General features: G+C 42.8%; 1 protein-coding gene across 1 annotated transcript in view; it reads right to left on the bottom strand.

Annotated features, from left to right (window-relative positions):
- NWD2 (NACHT and WD repeat domain containing 2) overlaps positions 1-19497 on the bottom strand; it is a 287412-nt gene that overhangs the window by 18449 nt on the left and 249466 nt on the right. The window contains exon 4 of the mRNA XM_068278436.1: positions 10374-10577. Within this exon, the coding sequence (XP_068134537.1) occupies positions 10374-10577 (204 nt within the window). The remainder of the gene's footprint in view (positions 1-10373; positions 10578-19497) is intronic.

Genomic DNA, 19497 nt, shown 5'->3' with positions numbered 1-19497 from the left:
GTCTAATGTTTATCAGTACATTACCGAAAATAATGAACTTTATCACAATATGCTAATTTTTTGAGAATATCCTGTATGTATATTATTTATATATATACCATATATGCCTAAAAAATTAAAACTGTAAGTTTACATTGTTTCTTATGAACACAGAAAGAATGTGACCAAGGTGTTCAGCATGCCCGTTTCTACAGCCGTGCAAGGCAGGCAACTGCACGGGGCGCAGGACTGGAGGTGGGCGCAGCACAGCCCACCTTCATTCTGAGCTCAGGGAGCTCTAATTGTCTTCCTTTGTCCGCACTCCGCAGCACTCTGCCCCTCTATTGTCCCATAGCTGTGTCCATCTCTGCGTGTGGGAGTTCTGCCCCCCACGGTGCGTGCCGCTGAGCTTGATGGGGGTGAAGATCAAAGACCTGCAGACACAGACAGATTAGTACTGTGTTTGTGCAGGAGAAGTCTGTGCAATAGAGGCAGAGAAGCGCTGGGTGAGGAAGAGAGATTTAGTTGCAGCCACAGGTCAGATCCCGGGCATTTGAAGAATGTGTGAAGATCTGCAGCAATGTTTCTATCTATGCCCATCTGACCTGCTGCCTCTGTGTTCTGTGAATGATATCTGTGTGTTTTTATGTGTGTGAATGTATTTTGCCTCAGTGTGTGTGTGTGTGTGTGTGTGTGTGTGTGTGTGTGTGTGTGTGTGTGTGTGTGTGTTTTGCTTCAGTTCATGTTCCTACTTGGTTGTGTGTGAGTGTTTGTGTACAGTGTGTGTGTCAGTGAGTGTGTGCAGTGTGTGCGTCAGTGAGTGTGTTATTTTGCTTCAGTCCATGGCCCTGTATGTATGTGTGTGTGTGTGTGTGTGTGTGTGTGTGTGTTTTGCTTCAGTTCATGTTCCTACTTGGTTGTGTGTGTGTTTGTGTACAGTGTGTGTGTCAGTGAGTGTGTGCAGTGTGTGTGTCAGTGAGTGTGTGTATTGTGTCCGTCACTGAGTGTATGTGTTCTTTTGCTTCAGTTCATGTCCCTGCTTGGGTGTGTGTGTGTGTGTGTGTGAGTGTTTGTGTACAGTGTGTGTGCAGTGTGTGTGTGATATTTTTCTTCAGTCCGTGTGTGTGTGTGTGTGCGTGCGTGCGTGTGCGTCAGTGAGTTTGTGTGTTATTTTGCTTCAGTCCATGTCCCTGCTTGGGTGTGTGTGTGTGTGTGTGTGTGTGTGTGTGTGTGTGTGTGTGTGTGTGTGTGTGTGAGTGTTTGTGTACAGTGTGTGTGTGATATTTTTCTTCAGTCCGCGTGTGTGTGTGTGTGTGCGTGCGTGTGCGTCAGTGAGTTTGTGTGTTATTTTGCTTCAGTCCATGTCCCTGCTTGGGTGTGTGTGTGTGTGTGTGTGTGTGTGTGTGTGTGTGTGTGTGTGTGTGTGTGTGTGTGTGTGTGTGTGTGTGTGTGTGTGTGTGAGTGTTTGTGTACAGTGTGTGTGTGATATTTTTCTTCAGTCCGTGTGTGTGTGTGTGCGTGCGTGTGCGTCAGTGAGTTTGTGTGTTATTTTGCTTCAGTCCATGTCCCTGCGTGTGTGTGTGTGTGTTATCTCGTGTCTGTAGGTACCTCTCCTCTTAATGTTGTCACAAATTTTAATTGAATCCCAGCACTTTCAGCACAGAGTTTGTATGTTCTCCCTGTCTGCTTGGGTTTCCTCCAGACACTCAAGCTTCCACTGACATCCCAAAATCACACAGATAAGTTAATTGCCTTCCCCCTAAATTGGCCCTAGACTGCAATGGGTGATATTAATTCTACTAGTGCTGATCCTACTAGTACTATGGTAAGGATTAGATTGTGAGCCCCCTCTGAGGGACAGTTAGTGACAAAACAATATACTCTGTACAGCACTTTGGAAGATGTCAGTGCTAAATATTAATTGGTAAATAATAATTGTGTGTGTGTGTATCTGACATATGGGGGGGGGGGGGGGGATGTCTGTGTGTCTTTTTTTTTATAATGTAATGTAGGGGGAGGAGAGCAACTAGCAGCCTATACTAAGGGGACATCTCTCTCTACCTATACTGCTGGGGTCATCTGGCTACCTATATTGGGGTAGGGGTGAGAGGTACATCTGGCTACCCAAGACCCTCATGCTGGGGTGCACCTCTGTCTACCACATCCCAACAGCATGCTCGAGTCAGGAAAGAAGGGTGGGGTGGGGGGGGGGGAGATTTTTATACCCTCGCCCTGCAAGCTATTTAGCCTAGAAACTGCCCTGGTGTTCAGATGAAATGTTTCACCTCTCCTCAGGTAGCCATGCATGGCATTTAATTCTAAGCTCTAGCACCATAAAACCCCACTGACTGGGAACTCATTATAAGGCTGGCTATCTATTAAACAGGCAGACCCCCCCTGCAAGGTTACCTAACAGACTTCTCAGTTACGCATTAATGCCGGGGAACGAGAACAGCAGAATACATCATAAAACAAAGCCCTATTTGCATAAACACCAGCAAACCAAAAATAACACAACTGGCATTCTTTATTTTAATAGATTAAGAAATAAATGGAAATGTTTCAAGACTTGTTCAGAATGGGGATGTGCTTCCACAATAGGTTTGCTCATATTTCACTGCACTTTTATCATTTATTGTACACTACAGTAGCTGGCACCTAGACCCGATCACCGCCTGGTCTCTCTCTAGGCATGTCCAGTGTTATTTTTAGCTTCCCATTAGTACCAGTCAATGAACACAAGGTATTTGGAACTCTACAGCTGTTTCACCTGTAAACCCTCAACATTTTTTGTGTGCAGGACTCCATTAAAGATGAACACCAGCTTTCAACAAATGTTTCCTGTCCTGTTCTGGCACACAGTAGCTCCTTCAAGTGGAAATTGCCCCATTGTCTCTTTTTGTCTATCATTTACTTTAGTTGTATCCTTTGGAACTCAAGTAATCTTAAATAAACTTTAAAAAAAGATAAAGCAGAAGGAAAGGTCGGTGAAATGCAAAGATTATGCAAATTTTGTAGGCAAATTTATGCAGCATGAAAATGAATCTTCTCACTATTGCATTCATTTCACAGATGCTGCAACTTCAAAGCCGTTAAAAAAGGGTGTCCGAGGTGTCCTGGAAAAAAGGGTGCCGCCACTCGCAGCAATGATAAAAGCGCAGAAATTTGGGTGCCTGATAAAATAGTGGTCCTAAAGCTACCCACTATGCACATTGCAGCAATGAATAGTGTGTGTGTGTGTGTGTGTGTGTGTGTGTGTGTGTGTGTGTGTGTGTGTGTGTGTGTGTGTGTGTGTGTGTGTGTGTGTGTGTGTGTGTGTGTGTGTGTGTGTGTGTGTGTGTGTGTGTGTGTGTGTGTGTGTGTGTGTGTGTGTGTGTGTGTGTGTGTGTGTGTGTGTGTGTGTGTGTGTGTGTGTGTGTGTGTGTGTGTGTGTGTTTTTTTGAGAGTTAGGCACGGGGTGTTGAGTGTTAGGTGCCTCCAGGGGGGGTGGTTAAATTAAGAGTTAGGCACCACAGGAGGCTAAGGGTTAGATATTGGTAGAAGAAGGGTAAGGCATCAGAAGAGGAAGTTAAGTATGGGGCATTAGTTGAGGAAGAGTTCTGTGTGAGTGTAGTGTTAGCTCAGGTCATAGTAAAATATTACCAATATTTTACTATGGTAATTCAGGCATCCTTTTTTTCCAGACACCTTTATGACATGGCAAAAGAGATAACCCTTTGTACACTCATATGAAAAGGGTCAAACGAATGCATTCACAGGTATCACTCATCCAGGCACCACTGCTCTCCCTATAGCTAAGTTAAAAGCCGGGGTCTTCGTTACAAAAGAATGCATTCCCTTGCATAGTCACCTACTCTGTGCAGAAGTACCCAGGTATTGGTTGGTGTCCCAACTCTGGCCCTGTAACATGCATAGTGCAGACATGCAAACACTCAAAATCTAAAAGATTAGGAGCACATATCCTGACTCCTCTCCTGGGACAGACATCAGACTAAACTCACAAGGGAGCCAACAAAATATATCCATGTCCACCATTTACACACCAGCGTAAGGGCTGGTTTACATGGACACTTGACGGCGTTTACCGCCGAGCGTTTAGCCGACTTGTCAGCTAAACGCTCCCATTCAAGTGAATGGGAGCGTTTAGCATCGCACGGTTACTGTCGATTACCCAAATGTTGCGTTCTGATCCTGATTTACTGCGTCGTTTCAGCCGGGCCTAGAAGCAGTCGCTTAGCTGCCATGTCTTCATGTCCCCTTGCGGGGATGAGAAACGCTGCTCGCGATGGGAAATCGCTGATCGCTATACCATCGCCCCCAAATGAGATGTCACAGGACGACGCGGCCACAAAGGTTTAGTTACAAGAAAAAAACACATACACAAACACAGGACATTTAAATAAGTTATTAGGGCTTCTGCGCAGTGTAGGTGACTATGCAAGGGAATGCATTATGTTGTAACTATGACCCCGGCTTTTAACTTAGCTGTAAGTATAGCAGTGGCGCCTGCCTGGATGAGTGATTCCTGTGAATGCATTTGTTTGAACATTTGCATGTGAGTGTGCAAAGGGTTAACTCTCTTTTGCCATTTTGCTGGCCACACCCCCTTGAGCACCTCCCTAATAACTTATTTAAATGTCCTAACTTGAGGTGATGTGCCTGGATATGTTTGGTTTTTTTTTGCCTTTTTTCTACATGTATGCCTCCCTGGAACTGAGCCAAGCACTAAGGAAAGAGAGTTGGGTGCTAAGCAGCTATACTGTATGCACTATACAATTACTATATGACCAGGCTCCTTTTTTTAATAAACAAACATGACACATGAAATAGCAAATATAATACCAGCTGAACTTGAAATATTGTATAGCCATTACTTTGTGTCCCTTTAAAGGGAATATGAAGCCCTTCATTAGGTGACACGGTGTACGCTCACCAATAGGTAAGCCTGCTCTGTGGTATAGTCATTGTTCCATGACAATTGCTAGAACTAATGCTTTTTCTGTTCCGCTAAAGCACATTGTTCTTGAATTAGTAATGAACATGTAAATATTGAAATGTTATGAGGTTAAGAGGCAGAATGAAGGAGTGGAATCCAATTGGCCTGATAAAGCCATGCCGTGTGTCTACTATGTTTGCTCAAATCCCAGGCTGCTGAATGAAAACACAGGATTTGTATTACTAGCTCTACAAGAAGAAAGGTGATTGTAAGGGCACAGCTCGGAGCTTAATGCTGAATAATCCACGTCTAGAGCCGTTCCTGCTCTGACGCAGGCAATGGATGTCTCAGGCCATGCCCAATTTCCTTATTTTGACAGGAATCGTGGCTGTAAGGAGTTTTGTGCTAGTGGCAGGGCTTTGCATAGAGGGTGGAGGGGGGTGGTTTATAGGAACAGAACTGCCCACATCTCGTTGTTCCTATAATGAAGTCACCAGTTGAGGGTGCTACTGCTACAAGTCCTGTGAGATGAGGTGGCTCAGGTGGTGCCATGGGAAAAGAAGATGCAGCTGGGAACAGATCAGGCTCTATTTTAGCCACTCAGTATTTGCTGTTTCAAGGGTGGGATAGTTTTTTGAAGACTATTTCTATGCCTACAGCGCATTGAGGTAATTATTGAAACCAACTGGCCCTTTCACACCCACATACCTCCCAACTTTTTGAGATATGAAAGAGGGACAACTTAAAGACACGCCCTTGTCACAGCTCTTATCACGCCCCCATCACACCCCTAGTCACTTATACCACAAATAAGTGGTATTATCATCAAACTTCATCTATAGTCTAAAGAAGTGGTTCTCAACCTTTCAGCCCACATACCCCTTTGTGGGTCATTCCGGAGCTTATGTACCCCTACGTTTTTTAGAGGCCAAAACATAATTAGACAGAGGTTGACCCAGAAATACACATAATTGGCAGCATTTCCCCACAAAATTCATTTAGTTTGGCATTTCCCCCCAAAATACACAAAATGAGGCAGCGTTTCCACACAAAACGCACATAATGTGGCAGCATTTTCTCCTTTATTTGCTGACTAATTACTTTTCGAAGAGTACATCGGATAATTTTTCCTGAAGTGGGCAATATCAGTCAGCTTCGGTGAGGTGCGAATATGTATTCAAGAGGCATCAGAGCAGTTTTATAGTGTTTTATATATTTTTTTACTGTGTTCAATTTTTTTTTTTTTAATGATAATACCACTTTAGCCACTTCCTGTAATATGTATTAAAAGTACTATCTTTGCACTTTTAGCAGGAAAAAGAAGATTTCATAAAAATATATTCGGCAGGACTACAGATCAAAGGACACCCGCAGGTTTTAGTTTCTCTAGGGGCAGGCGGGAAGTGGTTTATGTGAAAGATGTTGTTTTATGATACAAACCACAGTGATCCTTCCTACCACTTTTCGATTTCCTTCATATTAACATTAAAAAAAAAAAAAAAATCACACACACACACACACGCATACACACGCACACGCACACACACACACACACACACACACACACACACACACACACACACACACACACACACACACACACACACACAAACTCTTAATGTTCGGGAACAAAGTAATAAAATTTAGAGTCAAACACACATTTTTCAGTAGTAAAAAACATATTTAAAAGCGGGACAAATGTAAAGAGGGACAGAGGAATGTGGTTCCCAAAGAGGAACTGTCACTCCAGAGAATGCTGATCTGTTACTATCAGGTATCAAGATCCCTCATTCTCTGTATTATGTCAGGTGGTGGAGGTAGGCCTCAGTGAGGAGTACAGGCCTTAACCTCTTTCCCTCCCCTGGGACGAGTAACTACGTCCCTGCAAGTTCCCATAACTTCTTGCAGGGGCATAGCTATCACGTCCTTTCCCGCTCCCCCCCACGCTCGTTACCACCGCTGATCGGTAGCCACTAGATCAATGCATGGGAACACAGTTCTCATTCATTGATCTAAGTCCCTGTGTGAATGACCGCAGCCATCAATGAGACAGCAACATAATTCACAAAACCACGCATCACTTCCTCGATGTGTAGTAATACTACGCATAAGAAAGTGAGTGGCAAGGACATCTTGTGGCCAAAATATAAAATTATATATACATTGTTTTTTCAATAAAGGACTTATTTAGAATTTATTTTTACATGTTAAATTAACCCCTAACCTCCCACACTCCCCAATAGTTAACCCCAATTTTTTTTTTTAAACAAATAAAAACAAAATTTACAAATAAAAAAAAAATACATGAATGAACCTTAGGGACTGAACTTTTAACTACGTTAGCATGTATTATTTTTAAACTATAATGACCGAAAACTGAGAAGTAAGGAATTTTTTCAATTCTTTGCTTATTTTTCCTGTTAAAAGTTTTAGAATAAAATAATTCTTAGCAAAAAGTACCCACAAAAAAAGCCTACTTGGTGGCGAAAAAAACAAGATATAGATTGTTTTGTTGTGATAAGTAGTAATAAAGTTATAGGCGAATGAATGGAAGGAGTGCTGCCAGGTGAAAATTGCTTTGGTTTATTAAAGCAGTAGAATTAGCCATACTATGTCAGGGAAAAAACACATATATAAGTAGATAAATACTTGATCTATTTACATAACATGTATTGTACTGTCCACATTTTGATTTTAGTGAATGTTATATAGTAAATGAAGAGAATTCTGTTCCTGGTGGGAACCATGTCTTTTGCCCACAGTTTAGGCTAAATCCTGATGTCTGTTAGAATTTAAGTATTATATGATTGAATTCGTAGGCCTCAGTTACTTTAACGGAGGTTAGTTAAAATACTTGATTTGCAGAGTATACCTTTAGAAGCACTGAAGAACAGTGTGTTTCGGACTGTACAAGGCTACGCGATGTATAGACAGATAGGCAGTCTTGTTCTGTAAACATCGAGCCAAGTACAGTAAACAAAGTTATTCCTCAGAACAAGATGTCCGGTGCCTGGAACATGGGATTTTCCAGGCCATGCGCAGTAAAGACTGTGCTTGTCATGATACCCCGGGGTCTCTCACAGGGGCGTAGCCAATAGCAGGCGATGAGTTAGTGATCCGTCCCTGCTCACATGATGTCACATTTAATTCTTTAGAGTTTTGTATAAGAAGAGGTAACAAGCTCCCGAAAGGCCTACTTCTTCTACTGCTTCTGACTTCTGGCTGATGACTCCAACCCTTTACTCTTTTTGTAATGTATTGTCATATTATCTAACTGTATGCTGTATATAGTCCTAAGTGCCACGTAGTATAGATGTAACATAAGAGAAAACCTGGTTGCCATGCAATGGAACCAAGAGCTGTAACGCAAAGAAGACTTACTACAGAACAATTGCTTCGCTGTGTAGAGATAAGCGTCTGTATATCTGTTAACTGAATAAACTCCTGAGACTTTGATGACGTCTGAGGAGTTCTATCTCCCATGCTGTTGCTGTGATGAGAGTCGAGTTATCACACTTTCTGTGATATGGTGCCGAACGAAGGTGTAGTGTTGTTGCCAATAGCAACCAACGTATAGATTCTTACAATTGGTTCCGTGAAACCCAGTGCTGTCTCGCAGAAAAAGGCAGAAAAGGTCCGGGGCCAGAGATGTCAGTCTATCAAGGACTTTCACAGCAAAACAAGAGGAGAAGACGCGGAGAGGCTTATCAAGTATGATAAGTGAGTGCGAGGCTGTAAGGAGCTACTGATTGCGATGAAGTTCAATCCTGGGTTAAAGCTCCTCTTTAAGAGGTGGCTCATACATCTCTTCACAGTGATACTTCTTTCCCATACTCATATCGAGAAATTCTATGTGCTGTTAAGTCATTGAAGATGTAGAACATTCAGTTGTCCCACATTCAACAACTGATCTCTGTTAGAAAAAGTGCTCTCGCCTTGCAACGCTGGGTCCCCAGTTCAAATCCCAGCCAGGTCAACATGTGCAAGGAGATTGTATGTTCTCCCCGTGTCTGCGTGGGTTTTACTCCGGGCATTTTGGTTTCCTCCCACATCCCCAAAACATACAGATAAGTTAATTGGCTTCCCCTTAACATTGGTCCTAGACTATGATTCATGCACAACACGATACTTACATAGACATATGACTATGGTAGTTTAGACTAGATTGTGAGTTAGTGACAAGACAATATACTCTGTGCAGCACTGCGTAATATGTCAGCGCTATATAAATATCTTAATAAATAAATAAACGTGTGGAGGGGCAGGGCTGTCTGCATCATGGGACCAGCTGGAGTTAAAAGTTAATTTTTAGGTAAAGGTGTACAATCTTCCTAAACATCAACTGTACGATCTATCAGATCAGGCGCCATTAAATATATCGTTTTATCATTCGTTCCGAATTTCAGAATGATTATTTTATTCAAATTGGCTTGCTTGTTATTTTACCCTCCACTGTTAAAGCGGATCCAAGATGAAAAACTAACTATAACAAGTAACCTGTCTATAACTGTATATCTTACCTAAAGTTAAGATAGTTTATACAGCAAATCTAGCTGCAAAAAGCTTCAACAGTATATGATTATTTATTTCTGTGATACAATGAGAGCGGCCATGTTCTGTTTGTCACATTACACACAGGCAAGCTGATCTGCATCTTCAGCCCTCAGCCTGTGAAAACTTCGCTCCTCTCTGCCTCTGAAATTTCTAGCTAGTAACACCTCCTCCTCCTCCTGCCCAGACTGAGCTCTCATAAGCCCTTGCTACTAAGGCTGAGACTGTCAAGGCATTCTGGAGAAGCTATGGGCGAGGCTTGTTTAGTTTATAGGGAATTAAGAGTATTAAAACAAAAACAAAAAAAGTATTTGGCTTGAGGAATGCCGTATAAACTATTTCAACGGAACACAATTATACAATGAGTAAAAGTTTATCTCTGATGCACTTTAAGCCCAAACGATCATTTCCGATCGATTGGACTGGGTGGTCAACCGCCTAGGAAATTTAATTGTTAATGGGTCACTGACAGCTCCTCCTGTCCCCCGCCACCATCTAGTTTCGTTTTTGCCAACTGGGAGTTGGCAAACACGAAACTAGATGGCGGCGGGGGACCGGTGGAGCCATCAGTTACTGTGAGGTTACAACATGGTTGCAGGGGGCTGGTAGAAGCCCCAGGTAAGTGAAACTCATTTTTTTAAATTTTGAGTTAAGGTTCCCTTTAAAACATTTTACACATAATGCATGCAACCGTGTACATACGTAGCTGTCTGAAGGAAGGCCACATTTTAATGATTACTTTGGTACTTTGTTAAAAGTCTGCTAATCTCATGAACCCTTTGTTTTCCTTCCACAGAAACACTGCCCTTCTCAATGAATGTTCCCACCTGTGGCAAAGCACCACCTCATAAGCTGTATTGAGTGTCTCAGGAATGGATGCAGGCCTCAGGTCGGGGGTAATACTCACAGGGTTATTGTGACTCTTCAGCATTTCTGCTTTCGGCCTGAGGTAATACGCAGGGGGGACAGCGTTCTCATCTCGGCAGTACCACTCTTCCAGGGTTCGCGTTTCCAGCTTGGCCTCGATGGCTGCATCCAGAATCATTTCAAATTCAGATGATTCGACCTCCCCCGGGACGCGGATGGTTCCATATTTCTCTCCAAGCAGGCCCTGCACAGCAGAATTAACACGGTTTACATCTGACATGGCAGGATCCCTATGGAATTTGCTTAATTAGGCTTAGCAGTACAAATTAAACAGTTCACTGCCAGGAATAAAATGTGAAACAGTGTAAATAAAGCTTATGGAGGATAAGTCAACACAAAAACCTGTGTATTTGTTTTAATGCCGTGAACCGAGGCGTACAAACATTCAGCCGCTGGGGGTTATCTTTCCTCGGAGATGAAGGTTACTTGTATCTCGAGGACTGCTCACGAGTAGGCGAGCAGGTGCAAATATTTTCTCAGCTAGGCCGGGTTTGACTCATAAAAGCCAACATAGCCTGAGAGATGCAGCTCACAGTAAAACTAATTGTGAAACTGCTTTGATCATTCCAAGCTACAAATTCTTTTCAGTATATAACAAAGGAAGATGTGGAGTTAATCCTGACACGGTTTTGTCCAACCAGAGCTCATGATCAGCTGCATACAGGTTTTTTTTTCTGCAGTGAGTTGCTTGACCAGTGAGAGTCTTAAAGTGAACCCGAGGTGAAAGGTATATGGAGGCTGCAATATATTTTTCCCATTAAAGTGACACTGAAGCAAAAAAATCTTATGATATAATGAATTGTATGTGTGGTACGGATAATTCATAGAACATTAGTAGCAAAGAAAAGAGTGTCAAATTTTTATTTTCAGTTATATAGCTTTATTTTTTTTCATAGCATTGCATCATTCTCTAATATTTGCAGTTTACAAACTACAATCTGTATTTGAAACTATGAAATAGAGCAGGAAAGTACAAAGAGTCATTAGCTCTGCAGCAAACCTTAAACAAACAAGAAACAGTGAGAGACATGTTGAGATAAGTGCTTCAGAAAATAGCATTGCTCACTGACTAAATTAGTCGGAAAGCTCAGAGAAGCTCTTTTGCATAGATAACAACCGAAGCTTCTTAACTCTTCTTGTACTGGAAACAATATGAGACTCTGTACTATTAATGTTCTATTTCTCAACCAGGGAAAGAACACGGTTTCAGTTAGTACTCAATAATAAAGTGCATACCTTATATACTCGCATATAAACCTAATTTTTCAGCACAAAAATTTGCTAAAAAGTTACCCCCTCGGCTTATATGCAACTCAGTGGAGCTGAATGGATGGTGGAGCAGGCAGAGGCATCACTAGTTGGTGTCACCCGGTACGGAAACTCATGGTGTCACCCCCTCTTACCCCATGAACCTCCGAACCTCACCACATAGTAACATTGCTGGTTATAGGGGGGGGGGGGGAAAGGGGTGTTAAAATGATCGCCATGTGGCCCTGACAGCCTCTGAACTCTGTTATAAGCTCAACAAGGAACAGCCCCAAGGAATGTAGAACAGGAGGGAGAAGTACATCAGACACTAGCCTGGTCTATATTTACATAGCCTACTCCACTCTCCCTTAGCCTAGAGCTTGGTGTCACCCCCTCTGCTAGTGACACCTGGTGCGGTCCGCACCCACCGCACCCTCCTAGTGACGCTACTGGGAGCAGGTTGTTACTGGCAGAGGAGCGTAAGGATCATGCACTAGTGATTTTGCTCTTGCCAGCTGGCTCCCTGCTCCCCATTCCCTGCAACAAGGTGTGCAGAGTGGGCTGCTCAAGATTACCTGTGTCCTCTGGCTTGTGGTGCGGAGCGTGCAAGCAATATGTCAGCAGTGTAATGATCGGGGATTCTTCCTGTGTGGCAGTTACTGTGTCTCGTATCTATGATGCCATCTAGTGGTGTCTTGAGACTGCTGTATCATCCTTGGGGCACATTGGGCTTCTGTGGAGGGGGCTATACTGGGGAGGGGGCTTATTTGCGAGTCAATCACTTTTTCCTGGTTTCTGAGGGAAAAGGGGGAACCTTGGTTTATACGCGGGTCGGCTTATATGCGAGTATATACAGCAAGTGATAGATAGCAATGAATCAAACTGCCAAGGTACACACACATATTTATTGGAAGATTGTCTTTGTGATCTGTGGAGATTGGAACCTCTCCACAGATCACAGAAGCTACTGTATCTTCTAGTTTGATTAACATCTGTATCATTGAAAGCTCCTGTATCTCTTGCATTCTTAAGCATATGGGCACTGCCTTTATCAGACTTCTGATGCGGCTTATGCAGAAATCTCTGGGCCTGGTTACCATGGGACACTTTGCACAACATTGCTGTTCCTTGCAATGGTTTATGGCATATGTCCTTGCCTGGACACACAGCCGCCTCTGATTCTTTACTCCACATAGGCAGCGATAGCACTTTGGGAACCCAGAGCAGTAATTTTCACCATTATCTCTGCATGACACTGTACTAAGTGCCTGTTAATGCAAGGTTTGGAAAACAAGGTAGAAAAATCCTAAAAGATATTCTTGTCTTACAAAATGCTATCTGAAGGATTCCTATTTCAAAAACAGTTTAAAGGGAACTAATACTATAGTTTCCATGAGCGCAATTCTTCCTTTACCATGGTAATTTACTTCTTCTTATAATTTTAAACACCTGTACCATATTTTATTGTGATTGTAGCCTTTGTACAGTTTTCCTGTACTTACTAGGTATATACAATATTTGGCAATAACTGAACAAACTTGCTTAGCCGCTACTGAGATAAATTACATTAACATCAAGATCAGTCTGACCAGACAAGAGGTGTCCATACATCCAGTGGGCAGATCGACCAAGAGACAGATCTCTCTCTGACCGAATCTGATCAGAGAGAGAACTGTTGGCTGCCCATACACTGCATGCCGATCGATTTTAGCATGAAATCTCTCAGGAATCGGCCTTGTGACGCTGCCTCAGCTATCAGCTATCCAGCTCCTGCAACTGTCTAGCTGCTCCAGTTCTTGTCTGCTGATTTCCTATTACCACCACTTTACACTCAGCAACCATGTGGTGGCTGCATATAGCATGTGGCGCATGTTGCATGTCTGAAGGACATGCCTTTGTGTCCCCGATGTGCCTGTCTCAGCCCCCCTGCACCGCACTAGCCCCCCCCCCCCATCCACCCACAAGCAGCTTGTCAGTAGATTAATGGGGAAGGGACATCCTTTGCAGTAGAGGCACTCCCGCATATTGCCCCTCCCCTGCTGATCAGAGCATGCTCACTGGCGCTCCTCCGCCTCTCTCCCGCCCCCTTCTACTTCTCTCTATGATCTGTGCTCTCGGATGTACTGGTAGTATGTATTTTGTTTTCACTTGGCTCGGGTTCTCTACAAGAACAAAAGAAAACTTCTTTCCTAATTTCTGCAAAAATTCATCCAGGTACTCCTCCAATCTAGATGTAATTTATCCAATCAGAAAAGAATTAAGATGAAAGGGGGCAGTTTTTGCACTCCGCTGATGGTTACTGGCTTTTCTAGTAAGATTTGATGGGGGCTAGAATTCACCAGGCCCCTGGTCTCCCTCCAGGCCCTAGGCAACCGCCTAGTTTTGCCTTGTGGATAATCCAGCTCTGTATCCAATGTCACAAATGAATGGACTCCTAGGTGGGTTGACTTTATCTTTATGAATTTTTAGTCTCTTATAGTCAGTGGGGAGCTTAAGTGCGTGTGGTACGAAGTAAACTCCTGTATTTAATGTAGTATCTAATGAGTTTTGCCAACTCTGCTTTATATTTATTTTTACTTTGCAATACCACACCTCCGTCTTTGCCCAAATTTCTAAGTTGAGGACTTTGGAACTAGGGGAACTGAACAGTGATGTGGACATCACTTGTTTTATTAATTATGGGTAAGTTTTATGTGGTGATAAAATATGTTACCTATGTAGCAAATACCCTAAAGAAGATGCACATCATTAGTAGATTATTATGGGGGCCCAGTGCGAGTTTTGCATGAGGCCCCAAGTACTGTATTGAGATGGCACCCCAAAACCTACCAAGGACAGCTGCAGTGTTTCTCGTTTGTTCTCGTTTCTCGCCAGATTTGTAAACTGAACTGAGTTTGTTGTTGATGGAGGTATGGAAGGGGTGGAGCCAAGGTGAACTTTTAAAAAGAAAAGTCAAAATCCACATATTACTCCAGCAACCAGAATCTTTGGAACTACGAATACATTTCAGTGCAGGTGAACTATAATCATATACTTCATTGTGTGTTCAGTTTAAAGTGCCCAGACAACTGTAATACGGATAGTGAAGTAGCATACATGAAAAAATGGCTCCTAGAAAAAATGGCGCAGGGGCTTCCCAGCTAGTAGAATCTTGCTAAAAGTAGCTATAGTCTTATTCTACTACTGAACTCTAATAGTAATATTTACTGATAATTTACATAACTGTACTCTTACACATAACCCTCCCTCTACCAATGCCTAAGACCCCCCCCCCCCCCCCCCCCGGTGGTATCTAACCCTAACCCCCACCCCCCCTGGTGATGCCTAATCCTAAGACCCCTATGGTGGTGCCTAACCCTAAGACCCTCCCTGGTGGTGCCTAATCCTAACCCCTCCCTGGTGGTGCCTAGTCTTAACAACACCCCAAGAAATGCATTTTGCATTTCCGCAAGCCCTGGCGCCTGGGATTCCATTAAGTGCTGATATTTAAAATGATTGCCCACTTTTTATCATTTTTGCTAAATTTACCTTGTTTGCTGCATTTTGCGGCCATTATAGAAGCTGAGATTTGCAACAAAGAAGATAAATTTCAGCACCCGGAGGCACCCAATGGCGGCATTTGTGCTCAAATTTCCTTTCTTTGCCGCTAATGCCGTCTTTTATAATTGGCGCTTATGTTGGCACCATTTTTTACGAAAGAGCTCCTGCTCCCTTTTTTCCTGCTTTGAGTGAAGTAACCCATACTGATATGCTAGTGATTTTTCTTTGTCCTAAATACTGTAAGCACATGGAAGGAGGAATCTGCCGTGAGCTATATAGCACTTTGCATCTCACCATTACATTCTACGTTGCTTTTTGTTCATAAGCCAGGAAGTTTCGCTTTGCAGCTGCTATCATTCATGTGGAGCTGTGCAGGATAGTTGGCACTGGGTCACTACATGAGAGATACGGAAATCACAAGGCAGCCTGAGCCTGCAGACACACATAAAACACACACAACAATAGACAGGCAGCGCCTTCCAGATGGAGATTCTCACTGTGGCAGATTTCTATTATGAATTATAGATTAAGCCAGACCTAAAAGGGATGCTTAAAAGAACACACAGAAAGGAAACATTTGGTTTAAGAATGAAGAAATGATCTTTGACTTCACAAAACACAATCCTCCATCTGAACTCGCATCCGTCAGATTCCTATGCCTGTGGATTTGGGAGCTGAGTTAAATATTGGCAAAGTGCTTTAACAATATTCTACTTCTGGCTTTGTGATAAAACTTTTGTTTGGGTTTTTGGTGCCTACTTTTTTAAATTTGGGTTTGATCAGTCATCAACTATCCATAAACTATCTATAAAAATAGAATTTGACTGACACGGATGGTTCTGTGATGCTAAATGATGGCTACAGCGCTCCACGAGTAACGCTGGCCATTCAGATAAATGGTGTAAAATGATACAGCGCTCACCACCTTAGGTCAAACCAATGTCAAACCCTCACCTGATGAGTCACGCCCTCTAGTGACCCGAACGCGTAGGGCGGAGCCATAGACACGCACACTACCTGGCCTTGCTCGGAATGGACAGTTTGCAAGCGGAGATGTGGAGAGATCGGATTGCTGCAACCTGGATATGTGAGATATGTTGGTTCTAATGTTCTATTTGGTACGCACATTTTATTTGGGGCTTGGTAGCCATATTAAAGAGGTTTTTTACTCTATGAGAAGCGCTCTGATGTTGTCATTTTAGACTCTGGATGAGGATTGTTGATACGCATAGAGGCAAGAAGACTGGTGAAAGAGAGCGTAATAGTGTGAACCAAGACTGAATACCAGAGGCGCAGCTGTATAATTCTAATCAATCAGATAAAAAGACAGCCGTCAGTATTATCGCTTACCATCATTTGTTGAACAGCTGCATTTTGATCCAAATTTTTGCTGTCGTCTATTCGCCGCTTAGCCAATCCTATTTATCGCCATGCTTCCGTGTCACCCTGCGGGGATGTAAAATGATGCATGCCGGGAAGTGCCAACGAAAGCCGAAAAATGCTTTTCTGTACGCTTGCAGAAAAGCATTTGGGACGTGAAGCTGGGCTGCAGCGGGCGTCTGGTTCAGACGTCATATGAACCAGCCCATACCAGTCTCTTTCTAATGTCTAACCCTCCCCTCCTTCCTCTTCTATTACAAACATTGGTTACGTCCTTTCAGATACCTATGCTTAAAGAGACACTGAAGTGAAAAAATAAATATGATATAATGAATTGGTTGTGAAGTTGTGTAGTAGTAATTACTAGAACATTAGTAGCAAAGAAAATAGTTTCATAATTTTATTTTCAGTTATGTATATATATACAGTGGCTTGCAAAAGTATTCAGCCCCCTTGAAGTTTTCCACATTTTGTCACATTACAGCCACAAACATGAATCAATTTTATTGGAATTCCACGTGAAAGATCAATATAACGTGGTGTACACGTGAGAAGTGGAACGCAAATCATACATGATTCCAAACATTTTTTTACAAATAAATAACTGCAAAGTGGGGTGTGCATAATTATTCAGCCCCTTTGGTCTGAGTGCAGTCAGTTGCCCATAGACATTGCCTGATGAGTGCTAATGACTAAATAGAGTGCACCTGTGGGTAATTTAATGTCAGTACAAATACAGCTGCTCTGTGACGACCTCAGAGGTTGTCTAAGAGAATATTGGGAGCAACAACACCATGAAGTCCAAAGAACACACCAGACAGGTCAGGGATCAAGTTATTGAGAAATTTAAAGCAGGCTTAGGCTACAAAAAGATTTCCAAAACCTTGAACATCCCACGGAGCACTGTTCAAGCGATCATTCAGAAATGGAAGAAGTATGGCACAACTGTAAACCTACCAAGACAAGGCCATCCACCTAAACTCACAGGCTGAACAAGGAGAGCGCTGATCAGAAATACAGTCAAGAGGCCCATGGTGACTCTGGACGAGCTGCAGAGATCTACAGCTCAGGTGGGGGAATCTATCCATAGGACAACTATTAGTCATGCACTGCACAAAGTTGGCCTTTATGGAGTGGCAAGAAGAAAGTCATTGTTAACAGAAAAGCATAAGAAGTCCCGTTTGCAGTTTGCCATAAGCCATGTGGGGGACACAGCAAACATGTGGAAGAAGGTGCTCTGGTCAGATGAAACCAAAATGGAACTTTTTGGCCAAAATGCAAAACGCTGTGTGTGGCGGAAAGCTAACAGTGCACATCACTCTGAACACACCATCCCCACTGTGAAATATGGTGGTGGCAGCATTATGCTCTGGGGGTGCTTCTCTCCAGCAGGGACAGGGAAGCTGGTCAGAGTTGATGGGAAGATGGATGGAGCCAAATACAGGGCAATCTTGGAAGAAAACCTCTTGGAGTCTGCAAAAGAGTTAAGACTGGGGTGGAGGTTCACCTTCCAGCAGGACAACAACCCTAAACATAAAGCCAGGGCAACAATGGAATGGTGTAAAACAAAACATATCCATGTGTTAGAATGGCCTAATCAAAGTCCAGATCTAAATCCAATCGAGAATCTGTGGCAAGATCTGAAAACTGCTGTTCACAAACGCTGTCCATCTAATCTGACTGAGCTGGAGCTATTTTGCAAAGAAGAATGGGCAAGGATTTCAGTCTCTAGATGTGCAAAGCTGGTAGAGACATACCCTAAAAGACTGGCAGCTGTAATTGCAGCAAAATGTGGTTCTACAAAGTATTGACTCAGGGGGCCGAATAATTACGCACACCCCACTTTGCACTTATTGATTTGTAAAAAATGTTTGGAATCATGTATGATTTTCGTTCCACTTCTCACATGTACACCACTTTGTGTTGGTCTTTCACATGGAATTCCAATAAAATTGGTTCATGTTTGTGGCAGTAATGTGACAAAATGTGGAAAACTTCAAGGGGGCCGAATACTTTTGCAAGCCACTGTATTTCTCCTACATGCTATCAATCTATATATTGTTATCTTGGTTATTGTTATGGATTTTTAAAGTAGTGACAACTGTTTGCCAATGTATACTTAATAATTCCCATCCTCTATCATCTCACTCTCTCTCTCTACTTGTCTCTGCTTTTAACCAGGTATTAAAACCTTGTATCCTCACAGGAGGACTGTCATCCACAGAGATCAGGATTCAATGCCTCGGGCAATAGTTTGAGGCTGAGAGCTGTACAGACACATCTGTTGAGTAAAAGATCAATGTGCTTGTGGGCCAGTTGAGAGATTGATGTTGCTAAAGATCTGGCGTGCAGGATCTTCTTTAAGTGGCATAGAGTTAATTAGTATTAGCAGTAGAGAGAGGGGAAAAAAGTTATAGTTAAGAGAAATTATGTGGTAGCCACACTTATCTTATGGTTCAGGCCAGATGGACCCCCATGGCCATGGGCGGAAAGGGGAAAGGAAATGTGTATGGGGGAAGGTGAATAAAGTTCTGCTGTGTGGCCGCATGAAGATTATATAATTGATTTTTTTTTTAAAGTGCTATGAAACAGCATTTTTTCTTTGTTTTCAAAAATGATTTACCTCATAAAATTGGTCTCAAAATTACGGCCAGCGAATGTGCCCCCCCGAGACGCTTTTTCACTGCCCTCACCAAACACAAAATGTACAACTTATAGATGCGTCCCATTTCACCTTTAAATATCGGCGGCCCGCATATAGAAAATCAGCTACATTTAGGAAACATTAGCAATTACCCGAAACTGAGTTGTACTGAGCTGAGAAGCAGAAAGAGCTGAAAAGTGATCACTAGATAGATTTTAATTTATAAATACAGCAGCTATGCAATCAAAAGCAATGGCAGCTTTCAGAGCAGATAAAGGCCCGGTTCACATCT

This window comes from Hyperolius riggenbachi, chromosome 1 (genome assembly GCF_040937935.1).
Source record: "Hyperolius riggenbachi isolate aHypRig1 chromosome 1, aHypRig1.pri, whole genome shotgun sequence".
Classification (NCBI taxonomy): Eukaryota; Metazoa; Chordata; class Amphibia; order Anura; family Hyperoliidae; genus Hyperolius; species Hyperolius riggenbachi.
The sequence above is the reverse complement of the archived record's forward strand: the minus strand, read 5'-3'. Positions and strand labels throughout refer to the sequence as shown.